Source organism: Carcharhinus amblyrhynchos, chromosome 12 (genome assembly GCF_965287045.1).
Source record: "Carcharhinus amblyrhynchos chromosome 12, sCarAmb.v2.hapA, whole genome shotgun sequence".
NCBI classification, from domain to species: Eukaryota; Metazoa; Chordata; class Chondrichthyes; order Carcharhiniformes; family Carcharhinidae; genus Carcharhinus; species Carcharhinus amblyrhynchos.
Genome location: NC_137335.1, coordinates 81,503,771 through 81,525,166, shown reverse-complemented (window position 1 = coordinate 81,525,166; position 21,396 = coordinate 81,503,771). Strand labels below are relative to the sequence as shown.

The following is a 21,396-nucleotide window of genomic DNA, read 5'->3' as shown; positions in this document are numbered from 1 at the left end:
GGGGTGAGGACTGTTTGGGATGAGGGGGCGAGGGTTGTTTGGGATGAGGGGGCGAGGGTTGTTTGGGATGAGGGGGTGAGGGTTGTTTGGGATGAGGGGCGAGGGTCGTTTGGGATGAGGGGGCGAGGGTTGTTTGGGATGAGGGGGTGAGGGTTGTTTGGGATGAGGGGGTGAGGACTGTTTGGGATGAGGGGGCGAGGGTTGTTTGGGATGAGGGGGCGAGGGTTGTTTGGGATGAGGGGGCGAGGGTTGTTTGGGATGAGGGGGTGAGGGTTGTTTGGGATGAGGGGCGAGGGTCGTTTGGGATGAGGGGGCGAGGGTCGTTTGGGATGAGGGGGTGAGGGTTGTTTGGGATGAGGGGGTGAGGACTGTTTGGGATGAGGGGGCGAGGGTTGTTTGGGATGAGGGGGCGAGGGTTGTTTGGGATGAGGGGGCGAGGACTGTTTGGGATGAGGGGGCGAGGGTTGTTTGGGATGAGGGGGCGAGGGTTGTTTGGGATGAGGGGGCGAGGGTTGTTTGGGATGAGGGGGTGAGGACTGTTTGGGATGAGGGGGCGAGGGTCGTTTGGGATGAGGGGGCGAGGGTCGTTTGGGATGAGGGGGCGAGGGTTGTTTGGGATGAGGGGGTGAGGACTGTTTGGGATGAGGGGGCGAGGGTTGTTTGGGATGAGGGGGCGAGGGTTGTTTGGGATGAGGGGGCGAGGGTTGTTTGGGATGAGGGGGTGAGGACTGTTTGGGATGAGGGGGCGAGGGTTGTTTGGGATGAGGGGGCGAGGGTCGTTTGGGATGAGGGGGCGAGGGTTGTTTGGGATGAGGGGGCGAGGGTTGTTTGGGATGAGGTGGCGAGGGTTGTTTGGGATGAGGTGGCGAGGGTTGTTTGGGATGAGGGGGCGAGGGTTGTTTGGGATGAGGGGGTGAGGGTTGTTTGGGACGAGGGTTGTTTGGGATGAGGGGGCGAGGGTTGTTTGGGATGAGGGGGCGAGGGTTGTTTGGGATGAGGGGGTGAGGGTTGTTTGGGATGAGGGGGGCGAGGGTTGTTTGGGATGAGGGGGTGAGGACTGTTTGGGATGAGGGGGTGAGGGTTGTTTGGGATGAGGGGGTGAGGGTTGTTTGGGATGAGGGGGTGAGGGTTGTTTGGGATGAGGGGGGCGAGGGTTGTTTGGGATGAGGGGGTGAGGGTTGTTTGGGATGAGGGGGTGAGGGTTGTTTGGGATGAGGGGGTGAGGGTTGTTTGGGACGAGGGTTGTTTGGGATGAGGGGGGCGAGGGTTGTTTGGGATGAGGGGGGCGAGGGTTGTTTGGGATGAGGGGGTGAGGGTTGTTTGGGACGAGGGTTGCTTGGGATGAGGGGGTGAGGGTTGTTTGGGATGAGGGGGGCGAGGGTTGTTTGGGATGAGGTGGCGAGGGTTGTTTGGGACGAGGGTTGTTTGGGATGAGGGGGTGAGGGTTGTTTGGGACGAGGGTTGTTTGGGATGAGGGGGTGAGGGTTGTTTGGGATGAGGGGGCGAGGGTTGTTTGGGATGAGGGGGCGAGGGTTGTTTGGGATGAGGGGGTGAGGGTTGTTTGGGATGAGGGGGCGAGGGTTGTTTGGGATGAGGGGGCGAGGGTTGTTTGGGATGAGGGGGTGAGGGTTGTTTGGGACGAGGGTTGTTTGGGATGAGGTGGGCGAGGGTTGTTTGGGATGAGGGGGGCGAGGGTTGTTTGGGATGAGGGGGTGAGGGTTGTTTGGGATGAGGGGGCGAGGGTTGTTTGGGATGAGGGTTGTTTGGGATGAGGGGGCGAGGGTTGTTTGGGATGAGGGGGTGAGGGTTGTTTGGGATGAGGGGGCGAGGGTTGTTTGGGATGAGGGTTGTTTGGGATGAGGGGGCGAGGGTTGTTTGGGATGAGGGGGGCGAGGGTTGTTTGGGATGAGGGGGTGAGGGTTGTTTGGGATGAGGGGGTGAGGGTTGTTTGGGATGAGGGGGCGAGGGTTGTTTGGGATGAGGGTTGTTTGGGATGAGGGGGCGAGGGTTGTTTGGGACGAGGGTTGTTTGGGATGAGGGGGGCGAGGGTTGTTTGGGATGAGGGGGGCGAGGGTTGTTTGGGATGAGGGGGCGAGGGTTGTTTGGGATGAGGGGGTGAGGGTTGTTTGGGATGAGGGGGCGAGGGTTGTTTGGGACGAGGGTTGTTTGGGATGAGGGGACGAGGGTTGTTTGGGATGAGGGGGTGAGGGTTGTTTGGGATGGGGGGCGAGGGTTGTTTGGGATGAGGGGGTGAGGGTTGTTTGGGACGAGGGTTGTTTGGGATGAGGGGACGAGGGTTGTTTGGGATGAGGGGGTGAGGGTTGTTTGGGACGAGGGTTGTTTGGGATGAGGGGACGAGGGTTGTTTGGGATGAGGGGGTGAGGGTTGTTTGGGATGGGGGGCGAGGGTTGTTTGGGATGAGGGGGCGAGGGTTGTTTGGGATGAGGGGGCGAGGGTTGTTTGGGATGAGGGGGCGAGGGTTGTTTGGGATGAGGGGGTGAGGGTTGTTTGGGATGAGGGGGTGAGGGTTGTTTGGGATGAGGGGGCGAGGGTTGTTTGGGATGAGGGGGTGAGGGTTGTTTGGGATGAGGGGGCGAGGGTTGTTTGGGATGAGGGGGTGAGGGTTGTTTGGGATGAGGGGGTGAGGGTTGTTTGGGACGAGGGTTGTTTGGGACGAGGGGGGTGAGGGTTTGGGATGAGGGGGCGAGGGTTGTTTGGGATGAGGGGACGAGGGTAGTTTGGGATGAGGGGGCGAGGGTCATTTGGGACGAGGGGGGCGAGGGTTTGGGATGAGGGGGCGAGGGTTGTTTGGGATGAGGGGAGCGAGGGTTGTTTGGGACAGGAGATGAGGAAGGATACAGGTGGCAGTGTTTAGAATTATCTCGGTTTCCCTGAGGATGGAACGTGGGGCAGGCTGGAGAACGCTGGAATTGTCAATTCCAGAGAGAACGGGAGTCTCAATGAGAGCTGCAGCAGGAAGGTAACGGTACGAAGGTGGGAATAGACACAGATACACAGTTGGAAGTTCACCTTGAGATTAAATAAGGTTGCAAAAAGTCTGGATTGAGCCTCAGACAGTAACCAGAGGGAGGAATATAGCTGGTGATGAGGGAACAGACAGGCCCAGAGCAGTAATGGGTGTGGAATAACAACATTGTGGTGTGAACATTGTTCTGAGAGGAGTGATAATTACTGGGGGGGGTTTGTGAAGCGAGGAGCTGCTGTCCGAGAATGTGGGCTATTTAATGGGAAAATAGCAACTAAAGGTTTTATAATAACGGTCTAACTGAGAGATAACGGTGAGCCACACAACAGGATATTTAAATACATAACAGCGATTATTAAATGTTTTTTATATAAACTGACGGTTTTTATCACCGGAGGGAGACCTGATACAATGAGGGAGTGTTGTGCAAATGACCTGTTGTAAGGGGCAATCGGTGCAGGGAGGCTCCAACACTTTACTCACCCATAGCATAGTCACCAATCAGATAGTCCTTCACATCAGTCTTGTTACTGTGCACGGTCTTCAATGCACTGAAGAGTGGTCGCCAACCAGACTGGATTTGTGGTGAACAAGCTTCCACCAGCTCTCCGATCGATGTGATCACCTACACGGCACACGAGACACTAACTTCAACGTCCGCTCACAGGGTCCGTTACTGCAGGCTCTCCGCAACTCACCTCACCCCTCCCTTTCTGCACCCCCCCCAAATGTTAAAAACCATTGGAGCAGGAGGAGGCCATTCTCCAGCCTGTTCTTCACTCCATCTACCCACCTCCGCTCAACATTAGCCAATAAAAATCCACCAATCTCAAGTTTTGACGCGTGCAGTTGACCTCACTGTGACCCTGCCGGAGGCAATCGCCAAGTGGTTAAGAACATAAGAACATAAGAAATAGGAGCAGGAGTAGGCCATCTGGCCCTTCGAGCCTGCCCCACCATTCAATAAGATCATGGCTGATCTGTCGTGGCTCAGTTCCACATTCCCGCCCTCTCCCCATAACCCTTAATCCCCTCTCTTATCAAAAACCCATCAACCCGCGTCTTAAAAATATTTAGCGAGGCAGCCTCCACCACTTCAACGGGCAGAGAATTCCAGAGATTCACCACCCTTTGAGTGAAGAAGTTCCTCCTCAACTCCGTTCTAAACCGCCCCCCCTTTATCTTGAGGCTGTGCCCCCTAGTCCTACTATCCTTTCTGAGCGGGAAGAGTCTCTCCACCTCGATCCTATCCATCCCATTCATCATCTTATACATCTCAATGAGATCTCCCCTCATTCTTCTAAACTCTAACGAGTACAAACCTAGTTTATTCAGCCTCTCCTCATAGCTCAACCCCCTCAACTCCGGCATCAGCCTAGTAAACCTCCTCTGCACTCCCTCCAAGGCCAAAACATTCTTGCGTAAGTACGGCGCCCAAAACTGCACACAGTACTCCAGCTGCGGCCTCACCAATGCCCTATACAGCCGCAGCAAGACCTCCCTACTTTTATATTCAATCCCCCTCGCTATGAAGGTCAGCATCCCATTCGCCTTCCTGACCACCTGCTGCACCTGCAAGCTGGGTTTTTGCGACTCATGCACAAGGACCCCGAGGTCCCTCTGCACCGTCGCCTGCTGCAGTTTTTTGCCATGTAAGTAATAATCCTTCCTACCATTATTCCTACCAAAGTGGACCACCTCGCACTTGCCAACATTAAATTCCATTTGCCATTTCCTGGCCCATTCGCCCAGCCTATCTAGATCCTTCTGTAGACTCTCCACACCCTCCGCGCAATTTGCCGTTCCACCAATCTTGGTGTCATCAGCAAATTTCGACACCTTACACTCGGTTCCCTCCTCCAGATCATCTATATAAATGGTAAAAAGCTGAGGCCCCAGCACCGACCCCTGGGGCACCCCACTAGTCACCATCCGCCAATCCGAATAGCACCCATTGACCCCCACTCTCTGCCTCCTATTAGAGTCAGACAGTACAGAAGAGGCCCTTCGGCCCATCGAGTCCGCACGAACAAAGCTACATCAAATCTACACTCACTTTCCAGCACTTGGCCCATAACCTTGAATGTTTTAACATTTCAAGTTCTCTTCCGGGTAGTTTTTAAAGGTGGTGAGGTTTTTCCTGCCTCTCCCGCCTTCCCAGGCAGCACGGTCCAGACTCCCACCACCCTCCGGGTGAAAAGCTTTTTCCCTCAAATTCCCTCAAAACTTCCTGCCCCTCAGCTTAAAATTATACCCCTCGTTACTGACCCTTCAATTAAGGGGAACAGTTGCTTCCTAACCCATAAAGATCCCCATCACAGGTTAAACACCAACAGGGGCAGGTCATGGTCGGTGCAGACTCGATGGGCTGAATGGCCTTTTTCTGCACTGTAGGATTCTCTGATTCTAATTGGCCATTTACAGCCTCCAGTGGGCTGTGTGACTAGAACTGACTAGAATCATAGAATCCCTACAAGTCCAGAAAGTGGCCATTCAGCCCATCAAGTCTGCACTGATTCTCTGACAGAGTATCTGCCCTCCCCGTCCTATCCCTGTAACCCCGCACATTCACCCTGACTAATACATCTAACCTGCTCACCCCGGGACACTAAGGGGCATTTTAGCACGGCCGACCCACCCAACCTGCCAAGTTTTCCGACTGTGGGAGGAAACCGGAGCGCCCGGAGGAAACCCACGCAGACACGGGGAGAATGTGCGGGCTCCACACAGGCAGTGACCCGAGCCGGGAATCGAACCCGGGGTCCCTGGCGCGGCGAGGCGGCCGTGCTAACCGCCGCGCCGCCCCACGTCTAACCTGATCTTGCACGTCCTCATCGCACAGCTCCAACTGCATGATGTGTTCAAATGGTCGGAAAAGGGCTTCGTTGAAGTGGAAGTAAGGCAGCTCGTTCCAGCCGGTCAGAACCTCGGTCAGGATGTCATGGATGAAGGAAACGGCTTTCTGGGAGACGTGTCTCTCCTTGTGACAAGCTGCCTGCGCAAAAATAGAAAGAAAAATACCCATCGAACAGCAACAACGGAGGGAACACAAATGTGGAAAAGCACATTATTAAATAATATCCACGTTAGAGAGTGCATCTTATCCCACGACAGTGTAGTTACAGTCGTTACGAAGGGAACGCAGCAGCCAATTAGCTGTGTTAATGAGCCGATCGGCTGTTTCCATGGCAATACGAGGTGAGGGAAACATGTCCGCTCGGTCACCGGGCAGGATTCTCCTGCTCGCCACCTGAGGGGCACCGCGTTTAACGTCTCACCCCAGAGGTGGCACCTCCAACGGTTCAGCACTCCCTCAGCGGGCGGGCAACGCGTGCCGGCCACGCCAGCGATGCCCGCTCCCGATGGCGGCAGTAACCAAGTGGGAACGGAGCGCGCTTACCTCCGCCAGGTGAGGGCCCACCACGCTCCAGGTCTTCATCAGGTGCAGGAGGGGAGAAGCTCTGCTGCGTACGATTCGCAGCATGACATCACCCAGGCGGAAGAGGTGCAGGGCGCTCCGTCGGTCGTGCGTGGATCGGGCCTCGCCTGCCAATCAAAGCAGGAAGGATTAAAAACCCATCGAACTGTCGTTGTCGACGTCCCACATGTCATCCTGTGTGACTGCATCAAAGGTGAACTCTCCCTCCTTATCTTTCCCGACATCTCTGTGACCTTCCCCGTGCTTGCGTGGGTTTCCTCCGGGTGCTCCGGTTTCCTCCCAAATCCCAAAAAAGTGCTTCTTAGGCCGATTGGTGTCAATAAATTGGATCTCCCTTAATCTGGCGCACATATAATTCCCTAAATTTCCACCCCCTTTACGGTGGAGTCCACTAGAGGTAGACAAAAATGTTGATGAGCGACGGAAGACTTGAATAAGGCACTCAGTGAGAGTTAAAATGGGCGGCGTGGGCTTGCAGGGCTGAGGGGCCTGGTTCCTGAGCTGTGCTGTTCTTTGACACTCACCATCATCCTCCAGGGTCCGCTCTCACCCAGTTCCATTCCTATCTATCTAACTGTAGCCAGGGAATCACTTGCAACGGCTTCCCTTCCTCCCTCCACACCGTTACCTCCGGCAACCCTCAAGGATCAGTCCTTGGCTTTTCTAATCTGCCATCTAGGTGCACAAGAAGAGGCCCTTCGGCCCATCGTGATGGTGTCGGCCATCAAGCACCGATCCATTCTAATCCCATTTTCCAGCTCTTGGTTCGTAGCCTTGTACACTACCGTCTTGCAAGTGCTCATCTAAATGCTTTTTCAATGCAGTGAGGGTTCCTGCCTCCCCCACCCTTTCAGGCAGTGAGTTCCAGACTCCCACCGCCCTCTGGCGGGAGAAAGTTCTTCCTCACATCCCCTCAAAATCTCCTGCCCATTACTTTATGCCCCCTGGTTATTGACCCCTCTACTAAAGGGGAAGATTCCTTCCCAACTACGCTACGTCCCTCACAATTTTGTACACCTCAATCAACACCACCCCCACCCCACCCCACCCCCCAGCCTTCTTTACTCTAAAGCAAGCAATCCCAGCCTATCCATCCCCTCTTTATAACCGAATCGCTCCAGGCCTGGTAACTTCCCGGTGAATCCCCTCTCCGTTAAATACCACCCCTGATATCTGGTTCTGTTGTTGACTCAGCAATCGGGTTCGAATCTCTGTGATTGGTCAACAACTCCATTACAGTGTGATGACCCAGGTAGAAGGTGACCTCTGAACTTTGGCCTTTATTTTTTCACACTGAGCGATTCCCACAGAGCTGACGAGGGCCGGCGCTGAGAGTCTCCCCAAAAGCCGGCACTAGAATGGCATCGGGTCACCCAGCTGCCCGACTGTCGGGAACATCAGCGCTGGCGCGTGTGTACCTGGCATCGCGAGAGAGTAATCCACGGTCTCAGTAATGGAGTCAAAGAGCTGGGCCTGGGAGGCTTTCCGTAGCTGATTGAGAAATCCCACCAGAGCATTCAGATTCAACTTCACTGCGGCATCTTCAAATAACCTGCGGGAGAGGGGGAAACGGGGGGGGGGGGATGGGGGAATGGGGAAAGGGAGGAACAGGGAGAGGGAGGAGCGGAGGAATGGGGGAACGGAGGAACGGGGGAACGGAGGAACGGGGGAACGGAGGAACGGGGAGAGGGAGGAACGGGAACGGGGGAACGGAGGAACGGGGGAACGGGAAAACGGGGGAACGGAGGAACGGGGGAACGGGAGAACGGGGGAACGGAGGAACGGGGGAACGGAGGAACGGGGGAACGGAGGAACGGGGGAACGGGAAAACGGGGGAACGGGAAAACGGGGGAACGGAGGAACGGGGGAACGGAGGAACGGGGGAACGGGAAAACGGGGGAACGGAGGAACGGAGGAGCGGAGGAACGGGGGAACGGAGGAACGGAGGAACGGGGGAACGGAGGAACGGGGGAACGGGAAAACGGGGGAACGGAGGAACGGAGGAGCGGGGGAACGGGGGAACGGAGGAACGGGGGAACGGGGAAACGGGGGAACGGGGGAACGGAGGAACGGGAGAACGGGGGAACGGGGGAACGGGAGAACGGGGGAACGGGAGAACGGGGGAACGGGGGAACGGGGGAACGGAGGAACGGGGGAACGGGGGAACGGGAGAACGGGGGAACGGGGGAACGGAGGAACGGGAGAACGGAGGAACGGGGGAACGGGGGAACGGGGGAACGGGGGAACGGGAGAACGGAGGAACGGGGGAACGGAGGAACGGGGGAACGGGGGAACGGAGGAACGGGGGAACGGGGGAACGGAGGAACGGGGGAACGGGGGAACGGGAACGGGGGAACGGAGGAACGGAGGAGCGGGGGAACGGGGGAACGGGGGAACGGAGGAACGGGGGAACGGGAACGGGGGAACGGAGGAACGGAGGAGCGGGGGAACGGGGGAACGGAGGAACGGGGGAACGGGAACGGGGGAACGGAGGAACGGAGGAACGGGGGAACGGGAGAACGGGGGAACGGGGGAACGGGGGAACGGAGGAACGGGGGAACGGGGGAACGGAGGAACGGGGGAACGGGAGAACGGAGGAACGGGAGAACGGAGGAACGGGGGAACGGGGGAACGGGGGAACGGAGGAACGGGGGAACGGGGGAACGGAGGAACGGGGGAACGGGGGAACGGGGGAACGGAGGAACGGGGGAACGGGGGAACGGAGGAACGGGGGAACGGGGGAACGGAGGAACGGGGGAACGGGGGAACGGAGGAACGGGGGAACGGAGGAACGGGGGAACGGGGGAACGGAGGAACGGGGGAACGGGGGAACGGGGGAACGGAGGAACGGGGGAACGGGAACGGGGGAACGGAGGAACGGAGGAGCGGGGGAACGGGGGAACGGAGGAACGGGGGAACGGGAACGGGGGAACGGAGGAACGGAGGAACGGGGGAACGGGAGAACGGGGGAACGGGGGAACGGAGGAACGGGGGAACGGGGGAACGGAGGAACGGGGGAACGGGGGAACGGAGGAACGGGAGAACGGGGGAACGGGGGAACGGGGGAACGGGGGAACGGGGGAACGGAGGAACGGAGGAACGGGGGAACGGGGGAACGGAGGAACGGGGGAACGGAGGAACGGGGGAACGGGGGAACGGGGGAACGGGAGAACGGGGGAACGGAGGAACGGGGGAACGGAGGAACGGGGGAACGGGGGAACGGGGGAACGGAGGAACGGAGGAACGGGGGAACGGAGGAACGGGGGAACGGGAACGGGGGAACAGAGGAACGGGGGAACAGAGGAACGGGGGAACGGAGGAACGGGGGAACGGAGGAACGGGGGAACGGAGGAACGGGGGAACGGAGGAACGGGGGAACGGAGGAACGGGGGAACGGAGGAACGGAGGAACGGGGGAACGGGGGAACGGAGGAACGGGGGAACGGAGGAACGGGGGAACGGGGGAACGGGGGAACGGAGGAACGGGGGAACGGGGGAACGGAGGAACGGGGGAACGGAGGAACGGAGGAACGGGGGAACGGAGGAACGGGGGAACGGAGGAACGGGGGAACGGGGGAACGGAGGAACGGAGGAATGGGGGAACGGGGGAACGGAGGAACGGAGGAACGGGGGAACGGGGGAACGGAGGAACGGAGGAATGGGGGAACGGAGGAACGGGGGAACGGAGGAACGGGGGAACGGAGGAACGGAGGAACGGGGGAACGGAGGAACGGGGGAACGGAGGAACGGGGGAACGGAGGAACGGGGGAACGGAGGAACGGAGGAATGGGGGAACGGAGGAACGGGGGAACGGAGGAACGGGGGAACGGGGGAACGGAGGAACGGGGGAACGGGGGAACGGAGGAACGGAGGAACGGGGGAACGGAGGAACGGGGGAACGGAGGAACGGAGGAACGGAGGAACGGGGGAACGGAGGAACGGGGGAACGGGGGAACGGAGGAACGGAGGAACGGGGGAACGGAGGAACGGGGGAACGGAGGAACGGAGGAACGGGGGAACGGAGGAACGGGGGAATGGCGGAACGGGGGAGAGGGAAGAACCAGGGAATGGAGGAGAGGGAGGAAGAGAAAAGGGAGAGGGAAAGGATGAAAGAGAACAAATGAGCTCACCTCACAGAAACTTTCTGAAGGATATTTATTTATTTGTTATATTTACCTCATTTATTATATTTACCTCAACTCTATCTGGTACACGAGGCCTACAGTTTTAGGCTCCTTACTTACTTGTCAGCCATTGTGGAGAGGGTGCAGACAGCCCTAGCAGCGCTGCTCCCGTCCAGCACTCCTCCACCTCGGAAGTCGAACGCCTTCCCCTTGCAGTTCTCCTTGATCAGCTCCTGTATGGTGATGGACTGGATGACGGGGTTGCCGATGTTTGTGTCCAGCTCGGGGCTCAGGTTTCTGGTGGGGTTGAGCGCGAGGCCTGCTGACTGCAGCGAGCCTGAGGCCTGCGTGATGGTGATGGGAGGCTGCGAGCCTCCGTCGCTGAAGTGACTGTGTTCCAATGTGCTGATGTATTCACACACCCTGTGGAGAGACAGGAACCAGTTTAACCCACTCCCCGTTACTTAATCACACCGTCCAAACTTCTTATTTTACAGCTGCCTCGGATCAGATTTGGATACTGATCTCTCTGGATATTTCACAGTTTGGTGTGGGTTCCTGCTCTGTCCAAAAACACAAGAAACTACAAAGAGTTGTGAATGTAGCCCAATCCATCACGCAAACCAGTTCCCATCCGTTGACTCTGTCTACACTTCCTGCTGCCTCGGCATAATTAAGGACCCCATGTACCCCAGACATTGTCTCTTCCACCTTCTTCCATCGGGAAAAAGATACAAAAGCCTGAGGTCACATACCAACCAACTGAAGAACCTTCTTCCCTGCTGCTATCAGACTTTTGAACGGACCTACCTTGTATTAAGTTGATCTTTCTCTACACCCTAGCTGTGACTGCAACACTACATTCAGCACTCTCTCCTTTCCTTCTCTATGTACAGTATGCTTTGTCTGTATAGCGCACAAGAAACAATACTTTTTACTGTATACTAATACAATAATAAATCAAATCAAATCAAAAATCATTTTTTTTTTATTTGAGGAAATCCCTAATTCCCAAGGAATGAGTGATTGGTTCAGCCATTCCAGAGGGAAGTCACAAGTAAGGCCGCCAGATTTCCTTTCCTGAAGGATATCAGTGATCCTGAAAGGTTTCCATGACAATCAGTGAGAATTCCATGCAGCCAATTCTGAGGCCAGCTTTCAATTAGAGGAACGGGATTTTCCAGCCTCGTTCACCCTGAAACCGGAAAATCCCACCCGACGTCAACGGACTTTTCCATGGTCCGACCCTCACCCGCTCCGATTCCCGCGGTGGGTGGAATGGGAAAATTCGTCCCCAGGTTTTTTAATCTGTCGAATTTCAGTTCACCTTGAAGATCAGAAGTTCAGTTCACCTTGAAGATCCAGCTGAAGACCTTCCCCCAAACCGAAGACTTCAACATGTCACATTCCTTGGGGGCCAAACCGAGGCCGAGGGCACGGTGAGAAGACTCCCCCCCTCCATTGCTGGGGAGAGGAGGTGTCTCAGTGTTGTTGCTGTGGAACTCCGTGCCCTATCACCATCTTCCACAGGTTGACGCCAGTGGCTGGTATGTAATGGAGAGGAACCCACTGGCACCAAAGCCCATGCACCGTTTATGTTTAGTGAGCTGGAAGGAGTGGCCAACGGCCCACTGGGGCCAGGGGAATTCCCAAGGATAAAGGCAAAATTACTGCGGACGCTGGAATCTGGAAGACAAGCAGGAAATGCTGGAAAATCCCAGCGGGTCTGACAACATCTGTGGGGAGTGAACAGAGATATTTATCGTTATTCTCTGGCTCTATTCTCTCCCGATGTGGAGATGCTGGCGTTGGACTGGGGTAAACACAGTAAGACGTCTCACAACACCAGGTTAGAGTCCAACAAGTTTATTTGATTGTAAACCTACAAGCTTTTGGGGTTTGCCCCTTCATCAGGAGAAAGGAGAGTTCTGGTCGCAAACAGAGCGTATAAAGGCACACACAGGTTACAGAGTACTGATTAGAATCCAAGTCTTTACAAATAATCGATTCTTAAAGATGCAGATTTAAGAATTGATTAGCTGTAAAGACTCACATTCTAATCAGTATTCTGTAACCTGTGTGTGCTGTTAGATGCTCTGTTTGCGACCAGAACTCTCCATTCACCTGATGAAGGGGCAAACCCCAAAAGCTTGTAGGTTTACTATCAAATAAACTGGTTGGACTTGAACCTGGTGTTGTGAGACTTCTTACTCTATTCTCTCCCCACAGATGCCGTCAGACCCACTGAGATTTTCCAGCATCTTCTGTTTCTGTCGGGAGCGAATTCCCTGTTTGGTGCTTAAGGGATTGTAGACTCCATTTTCCAAATCCACAACATTTCTCCCGCTCTCCCACTGGGATGTAGAGGGAATTCCGCCTGCGCCCTGAAGTCCAGCCTCATCTAATTGTTACTTTCTGATCTAGTTTATCTTTCTCACGACTCTTTTTGCGAATCATAATCCTACACCTTGGGCACTGAGGGTTCCCCACTGGATCAGGGGAGGTGGTGGCTGAGAGCGATTACCGCTAGACTATTGATCTGGAAACTCAGCTCATGTTCTGGGAACCCGGGTTCGAATCCTGCCACGGCAGATGGTGGAATTTGAATTCAACAAAAAATTGGAATTTGAATTCAACAAAAAATATCTGGAATTAAGAATTGACCAATGACTGTGAAACCATTGTCAATTGTTGGAAAAACCCATCTGGTTCAGTAACGCCCTTTAGGGAAGGAAATCTGTCGTCCTTACCCGGTCTGGCCTACATGTGACTCCAAGGCCACAGCAATGTAGTTGACTTTCAACCGCCCTCCACGGGTAATTAGAGATGGGCAATAAATGCCAGCGACATCTATGTCTCCCAAATCAATAAAAAAAATCCCAAGAATCCTGGGTCAAGTAGAAGGAAGTGGGATGGCACCGTTGGGGTTGGCATCGCCAATCCTACCTGAAAACGTGTTGCCAGCAGTCTGCGTTGTGACTGCCCATCTCCAGGCCTACGCTGAGAATGGCGTCCATGCAGAGGACATGGGCCGTGTGCAGCTGAACACCCTGCGGCCTGCCAATCTGCTCCAGTTTCTGTTCCACTTTCTGTTTCACTGCGGAGACACATCAAAAGAACCAGCTTTCAGCTACATCAGTAAATGACCATCTGCTGCTCTGAACTCATGGCAGCAACACTGGAGGGCCAAAGCAATAATGCACTTTATGGGGCGGCGCGGTGGCTAGCACTGCTGCCTCACAGCGCCAGGAACCCGGGTTCAATTCCGGCCTTGGGTCACTGTCTGTGTGGAGTCTGCACGTTCTCCCCTGTGTCTGTGTGAGTTTCCTCCGGGTGCTCCGGTTTCCTCCCACAGTCCAAAGACGTGCGGGTTAGGTTGATTGGCCATGCTAAAATGCCCCTAATGTCAGGGGGATTAGCAGGGTAAATGAGGGCTATGGGAATAGGGCATGGGTGGGATTGTGGTCGGTACAGACTCGATGGGCCAAATGGCCTCTTTCTGAATTCTAAGTGATTAACACTTGTACCCTGCGCTATTTCTCTTCTGGGCAAATGCAGGGTCATCCACTTTGAACCTAAAATGGTCAGAACAGAATGCTTTCTAAATGGTGAAAAGGCAGAAGCAGGGAAGGTCCAAGGAGACACAGTCTCCCTGAATACTGATAAATAAAACATTAACAAGCACAAAAATAACCAATAAAGCAATTGGAATGCTGGCTTTTATACCTAGAATAGAGAGTGGCACAGTGGCACTGCTGCCTCACAGCACCAGGGACAAGGGTTCAATTCCAGGCTTGGGTCACTGTCTGTGTGGAATTTGCATGTTCTCCCCATGTCTGTGTGGGCTTCCTCCGGGTGCTCCGGTTTCCTCCCACGCTCCAGAGATGACTGGGTTAGGTGGATTGGCCATGCTAAATTGACCCTTAGTGACAACAGATGCAGATTAGGTCAGTTCGCCATGGTAAATCTACGGGGGTTACAGGGATTGTGGGGGGGGTTATTGGGTGTGGACCAAATGGCCACCATTTGAACTGAAGGGATTTTATGGAAGATAACAGGGTTGAAGTCATGTCTAAGCTACACAAAGCCTCAGTTAGACCCGATCTGCAGTCACTGTGAGCAGCTCTGGGCACCACATCTTAGGAAAGTTATACTGATCTCGGACAGGGAGTAGCATTGACTTATCAGTGTGATACCCGGACACCAAAGCTTCTGAGGAGAGATCACATTAGAAGGAGTGATTTGATCAAAGTTTTCAACAGGAATCAAGGTAGAGAAACAATATTTCCCCGGGTTGGAGAGTCCAGAGCTAAAAAACAGAGCCAGACCTTTCATAGAAACATAAAAACTAGGAGCAGGAGGAGGCCATCCGACCCTTCAAACCTGCCCGCCATTCATTCTGATCATGGCAGATCACCAAATTCAATATCCTGATCCCTCCTTCCTCCCATGATCCCTTTTGCCCCCAGAGCTATATCTAATTTCTTCTTGAAATCAGACAACATTTTGGCCTCAAATACATTCTGTGGTAATGAATTCCACACATTCACCACCCTCTGGATGGAGAAACTCGCACCTTTATATGCCCCGTTTGCGAACAGAACTCCCCACTCACCTGACGAAGGGGCAAAGCCCCTAAAGCTAGTGGCGTGTGCTACCAAATAAACCTGTTGGACTTTAACCTGGTTTTGTGAGACTTCTTTCTAGGATATGTGGCAGAGGCAGTATTTGGAGTAGTTCATAAGTTCTTAAGTTCATAAATTCAAATGATATGGGGGCAGAATTAGGCCATTCGGCCCATCGAGTCTGCTCCGCCATTCGATCATGGCTGATACGCTCCTCATCCCCATTTTCCTGTCTTCTCCCCATAACCTTTCAACCCATTACCAATTAAACATCAGTCTAACTCCTCCTTAAGTTTACTCACTGTCCCAGCATCCACCACACTTTGGCGTAGCCAATTCCACAGATTCACAACCCTTTGGGAGAAGTAGTTTCTCCTCAACTCTGTTTTAAATTTGCTACCCGTTATCCACAGACTATGAGCTTTCATCCTAGAATGTCCCAGAAGTGGAAAATTCCGCCCACGTCCACTTTATCCGTACCTTTTATCATCTTGCGTGCCTCAATTTGATCTCCCCTCGTTCTTCTAAATTCCAGAGAGTATCGGCCTAAACTGTTCAATCTCTCTTCATACGACAACCCCTCATCTCGGAAATCAATCTCATGATCCTCCTCTGAACTGCTTCCAATGCCACTACATCTTTCCTCAAACACAGGGACCAAAACTTTGCACGATACTCCAGATATTGGATTGTTACTCAATCTCATTGAATGGCAGCACAGGATGGACGGGGTGAATGGCCTCCTCCAGTTTCCAGTACCTTGTGCCAAGGGGTCAGTGGTCTCGGGAATTTCTTTGTCCTCCTTCTCATCCTGGACACACGATGCTGCTGACATCTGAGCAAGGGCCGAGGCGCAATTGGCTGCGACACCTGCACAAGAAAGATCCAATTTTAGTCACATGACTCACCGCGAATGGAAACAAAATACTGCGGACGCTGGAAATCTGAAATAAAAACAGAAAATGCTGGAAAAACTCAGCAGGTTTGGCAGTGTCTGTGGAGAGAGAATCCATCATATTTCTCCCTTTCTTTAGCACCCGTACAGACTTGGGATGTTAACTTTGTTTTAGATATTGTAAAACTAATTATGTTGCAGACGCTCATCTGACGGATGAAATGAGTGAACAAGGAGTAGTTTGCTTAACTTAGACCCCTTCAATTTCCCCCCAATTATCTCTCCTCATCTTCAAAGCCAATAATGTGCTGTTGATTGATTTATTTTTAATTTATTTGCATAAGAACTAGGAGCAGGAGTAGGCCATCTGGCCCCTCGAGCCTGCTCCGCCATTCAATAAGATCGTGGCTGATCTTTTCATGGACTCAGCTCCACTTACCCGCCCGCTCACCATAACCCTTAATTCCTTTACTGTTCAAAAATGTATCTATCCTTGCCTTAAAAACATTCAATGAGGTAGCCTCAACTGGGCAGGGAATTCCACAGAATCACAACCCTTTGGGTGAAGAAATTCCTCCTCAACTCAATCCTAAATCTGCTCCCCCTTATTTTGAGGCCTAGTTCTAGTTTCACCCTCCAGCGGAAACAACTTCCCTGCTTCTATCTTATCTATTCCCTTCATAATCTTTTACGTTTCCATTAAATCTCCCCTCATTCTTTTGAATTAATAACTTACAGTTCAAAGGTGTGCGGGTTAGGCAAATTGGCCATGCTAAATTGCCCCTTAGTGTCCAAAGGTGTGTGGGTTCGGGGGATTAGCGGGGTAAGTACGTGGAGTTCCAGGGATAGGGTCTGGATGGGATGCTCTGCCAGCAGTTGATGCTGGTTCGATGGGCCAAATGGCCTCCTTCTGCACTGTAGGGATTCTAATCTAGGACCATGTGCTTAGTCGAAGGAGTGGATTAGAAGATGTGTCTTAAAGGAAAGCCTGTTTTGTAGTTGTTTAGGTTCGATTATTTCAGGAAGTGCTTTGAAAGGAAGTGGATTGGACGATGAATTATTTAGCTAATGACCCCACAGCACTGCCACCCCGGGGGGGGGGGAGGGAGGAGGAGGAAGCAAACAAAGTCTACACACCCAGGGCGCAGCTGAGCCTGGCTGCTTTCCGTAGGCCGTCCAGGCTCATACAGATGGCATCCCTCTCCTTCTGGTTCTGCTCCTTAATGCCCTCCGTGCCCAGTATGAATGCCAGGCCCTTGGAACTGCCAGCCACCCGGCCGGTCAGTGGGGTGGAGAGTGTGTCAATCAGGTTCTTCCAGCAGCCGATCAGAATGAACCGGGCGAAACATATTCCTGGTTCACCGGGAAGAGAAAGAAAATAATTATTCCGCACCGCTCAGTAACCGGCCCAAACTCCTGCCCAATTTACACCTCCTGACTTACACTTCTCCTGATGTGCCCCACACACCTCTTCTCATTTTTAATTAATTTCAATTGAGAGTTAAGAGAAGGAGTCGATCTGATTGCCAGTCCTCCACTGGTTATAATGATCCCTTGTGTGCGATTCCCAGTGGCCCTACGGTGCGCACTCCCCCGGAGACAGAGCTTGGACACTCCAGCCCAAGTGGGTACGATTTTTATCGGCATGTGTCGGTCCCTGGGGGACAATGGACTCTGCCCAGGGTGTAAATCGCTTCTGTAGTGAACACAGTATACGGTAGCTGACTCAAAGAGACATGCCCTTCTGCAACTGGCACAGATGAATAGCATTGGCGCGAGCTTGACTGATGTTTTTCTCCTCCCTGCGGGCTCGCTTTCCCACTTTCTAGCCATTTCTGTTGTCCCCCTGCCTTTCTGACTGCTTGTCCCCATCAATGATATTAAACTGATCAATACATTCCTGACCTGCTTAGCAACTGAATGAAGATACACCAAACGGTGTCTGTGCGCCAATCTTCTCTCTCTGATCTGACTCACTTGGAGCAGATGCAATTTCATTAATTCAGCGCTGTGATATATAAATCACAACTCGATTACTGACAGAGCTCCAACAGGCAGAATAAATCTGAATGTACTCACAACTGGTGGCTGCAAACATCTAATTTCTAATGGAGAAAATCGGGAGCAGATCCTCCACTTGCTCCACAGCGGCACCAACCCCCAATCGTACCGCCCTCGGAATCTGACAATGCCAAGAGTGGCCATTCAGCCCATCATTCCCCTGCTGGCCCTTTGAAGGAGCTTTTCATCCCCCCCCAATTTCTTTGAATTTTATTAGTTGAGGGCTTCCCGTACTGCAGGTCACTCTGGGGTCACGAGATAGAGTTGGGATAGCGATGGAGTTGGGGTTGAGATTGATTTCTGACAGTTCTTTTAACCCCTGGTGTTTTAGTTTTCGAACGGTGGGCGTGGCCTGACGGATAGCTCTTTCAGACCGGCTGTTAAAAAAGCCAATCGAAATGCAGCGATTTTTTTTTGCGGTTTAAACACTTGCTGCCATGCTCAATCTCACCCCCACCATCACCCACTCCCCGTGGGTTAGCATAGTGGCACTGCTGCCTCACAGCGCCAGGGACCCGGGTTCGATTCCCAGCTTGGGTCACTGTCTACATGTTCTCCCCGTGTCTGCGTGGGTTTCCTCTGGGTGCTCCGGTTTCCTCCCACAGTCTAAAAGATGTGGTGGTTAGGGTGCATTGGCCATGCTAAATTCTCCCTCAGTGTACCCAAACAGGCGCCAGAGTGTGGTGACTAGGGGATTTTCACAGCAACTTCATTGCAGTGTTAATGTAAGCCTATTTGTGACATTAATAAATAAACTTTAAAAGAAAACTCCCCCACAACTTTGGAATCTCCAAATTTTGACTCTGGGGTCAGGTTGAGTTATGGGCATTGAAACGGGATTACACATAATGCTGCAACTTTATAACACCCTTGTCAGACCCCACTTGGAGCACTGTGCGCAGTTCTGGTCGCCTCACTACAGGAAGGATGTGGGAGCTATTGAGAGGGTGCAGAGGAGATTTACAAGGATGTTGCCTGGATTGGGAGGCATGCCTTATGAAGGTAGGTTGAGGGAGCTGGGACTCTTCTCCCTGGAGAGACAAAGGTTGAGAGGCGACCTGATAGAGGTTTATAAAATGTTGAGAGGAATAGATAGGGTGGATTCTCGGAGGCTATTTCCCAGGGCTGAAATGGTCACTACAAGAGGACACAGGTTTAAGGTGCTGGAGAGCAAGTACAGAGGAGATGTTTGGGGTAAGTTTTTCACTCAGAGGGTGGTGAGTGAGTGGAATCGGCTGCTGTCGGTGGTGGAGGTGAACTCGCTGGGGTCTTTTAAGAGACTTCTGGATGAGTACATGGGATTTAATGGGATTGAGAGTTATAGATAGGCCTGGTAGGTATGGATATGATCGGCGCAACTTGTGGGCCGAAGGGCCTGTTTGTGCTGTAGTGTTCAATGTTCTATAGATAGAGTTTGGGGAGCAGCGTACTAGTTACTATTGATTTGATTTGATTTATCATTGTCACAAGTATTAATATACAGTGAAAAGTGTTGTTTCTTGTGCACTATACAAACAAAGCATACTGTTCATAGAGAAGGAAAGGAGAGAGTGCAGAATGTAGTGTTACAGTCATAGCTAGGGTGTAGAGAAAGAACAACTTAATATGGAGCAGGTCCGCTCAAAGGTCTGATGGAATTAAAGCATTGTATAAGAGTTTAAAAGAGTTAGAATAAAGTTTTAGAAGTATAGAACGAGAGGAAAAGATAGAATTATTAAGTACGCTGAGAACAGCTTGGAAAAAGTCGCCTCACTCCGACAGTCATCTTTGAGTTATCAATGAATCTGCTTTCAGAGAGTGCATTCCAGATCACAACTCATTGCAAAAACAATTCTCCCCCTCTTGCCCCATTTCTCTTGCTAATTGCCGTAAATCTTTGATTACTGATCTTTGTGTCACCGGAAACAGCTTCTCTCTATTTACTGCATCGTGAATTCAAACACCTCTAACAATCTCCCATTAACCCTCTCTGCCCTAAAGAGAAGCCCCGCAGCTTCTCCAGTCTCTCCATTGTGAAGCTGGCACCAAATGGTAACACAAACCTGGCACCTGCCCGGTGTGCATACTCGGCAAAGCGGCCACCCGGCAAACCCCCGAGGAGCCAGGAGGCGAGCGGGTTCCTGAGTGCAACGTGAAATCGAGACATTACCTGCCATCACAGATTCAGGTGTGTTCTTCTCCTGGGCGAGAGGAGATTGTTCCGATGCGGTACTGACCATCTGCCCTCCGACCGCACTGCTTCCCAGTCCGTCCATATCTAAAAACCAAACACAATCAAACATAGAGTTTCTATGGCATGTTTACTGCAGGTTGTCTACTGACACCATTGTGTTAAAGTCTATCTACTCAGCAAACAGAGTCTATTTATACAATGCACTGCAGCAAACAGTCTACAGAGTCCATTTATACAATGCACTACAGCAAACAGTCTACAGAGTCCATTTATACAATGCACTACAGCAAACAGTCTACAGAGTCTATTTATACAATGCACTACAGCAAACAGTCTACAGAGTCCATTTATACAATGCACTAAAGCAAACAGTCTATAGAGTCTCTTTATACAATGCACTACAGCAAACAGTCTATAGAGTCTCTTTATACAATGCACTAAAGCAAACAATCTACAGAGTCTATTTAAATAATGCACTACAGCAAACAGTCAATAGAGTCTATTTATACAATGCACTACAGCAAACAGTCTATAGAGTCTCTTTATACAATGCACTAAAGCAAACAATCTACAGAGTCTATTTAAATAATGCACTACAGCAAACAGTCTATAGAGTCTATTTATACAATGCACTACAGCAAACAGTCTATAGAGTCTATTTATACAATGCACGACAGCAGTCTATAGAGTCTATTTATACAATGCACTACAGCAAACAGTCTACAGAGTCTATTTAAATAATGCACTGCAGCAAACAATCTACAGAGTCTATTTAAATGATTTCTTAAAGCAAATAGTCTACAAAGTCTATCTAAAAAGAATAATGAACTATAGCTAAACAGAACTCATGGCTGAAACTACAGCAATACTTCCCAGCACAGTGGCACAGTGGTTAGCACTGCTGCCTCACAGTGCTGGGGACCCGGGTTCAATTCCCGGCTTGGGTCACTGTCTGTGCGGAGTCTGCATGTTCTCCCCGTGTCTGCGTGGGTTTCCTCCGGGTGCTCCGGTTTTCTCCCACAATCTGAAAGATGTGCGGGTTAGGTGTACTAAATTCTCCCTCTGTTTACTCAAACATCCGCCAGAGTGTGACA

At 52.4% G+C, this 21,396-nt stretch overlaps 1 protein-coding gene across 1 annotated transcript in view; it reads right to left on the bottom strand.

The window, feature by feature from the left end:
- The window catches only part of arfgef3 (ARFGEF family member 3), a 107,260-nt gene that overhangs the window by 23,354 nt on the left and 62,510 nt on the right, over window positions 1–21,396 (bottom strand). The window contains exons 15-23 of the mRNA XM_080200831.1: window positions 20,279–20,386; window positions 17,206–17,421; window positions 15,933–16,043; window positions 13,495–13,645; window positions 10,669–10,971; window positions 7,844–7,977; window positions 6,387–6,532; window positions 5,802–5,981; window positions 3,470–3,611 (exon numbers count right to left, since the gene is read on the bottom strand). Coding sequence (XP_080056957.1) covers window positions 3,470–3,611; window positions 5,802–5,981; window positions 6,387–6,532; window positions 7,844–7,977; window positions 10,669–10,971; window positions 13,495–13,645; window positions 15,933–16,043; window positions 17,206–17,421; window positions 20,279–20,386 — 1,491 coding nt within the window. The remainder of the gene's footprint in view (window positions 1–3,469; window positions 3,612–5,801; window positions 5,982–6,386; window positions 6,533–7,843; window positions 7,978–10,668; window positions 10,972–13,494; window positions 13,646–15,932; window positions 16,044–17,205; window positions 17,422–20,278; window positions 20,387–21,396) is intronic.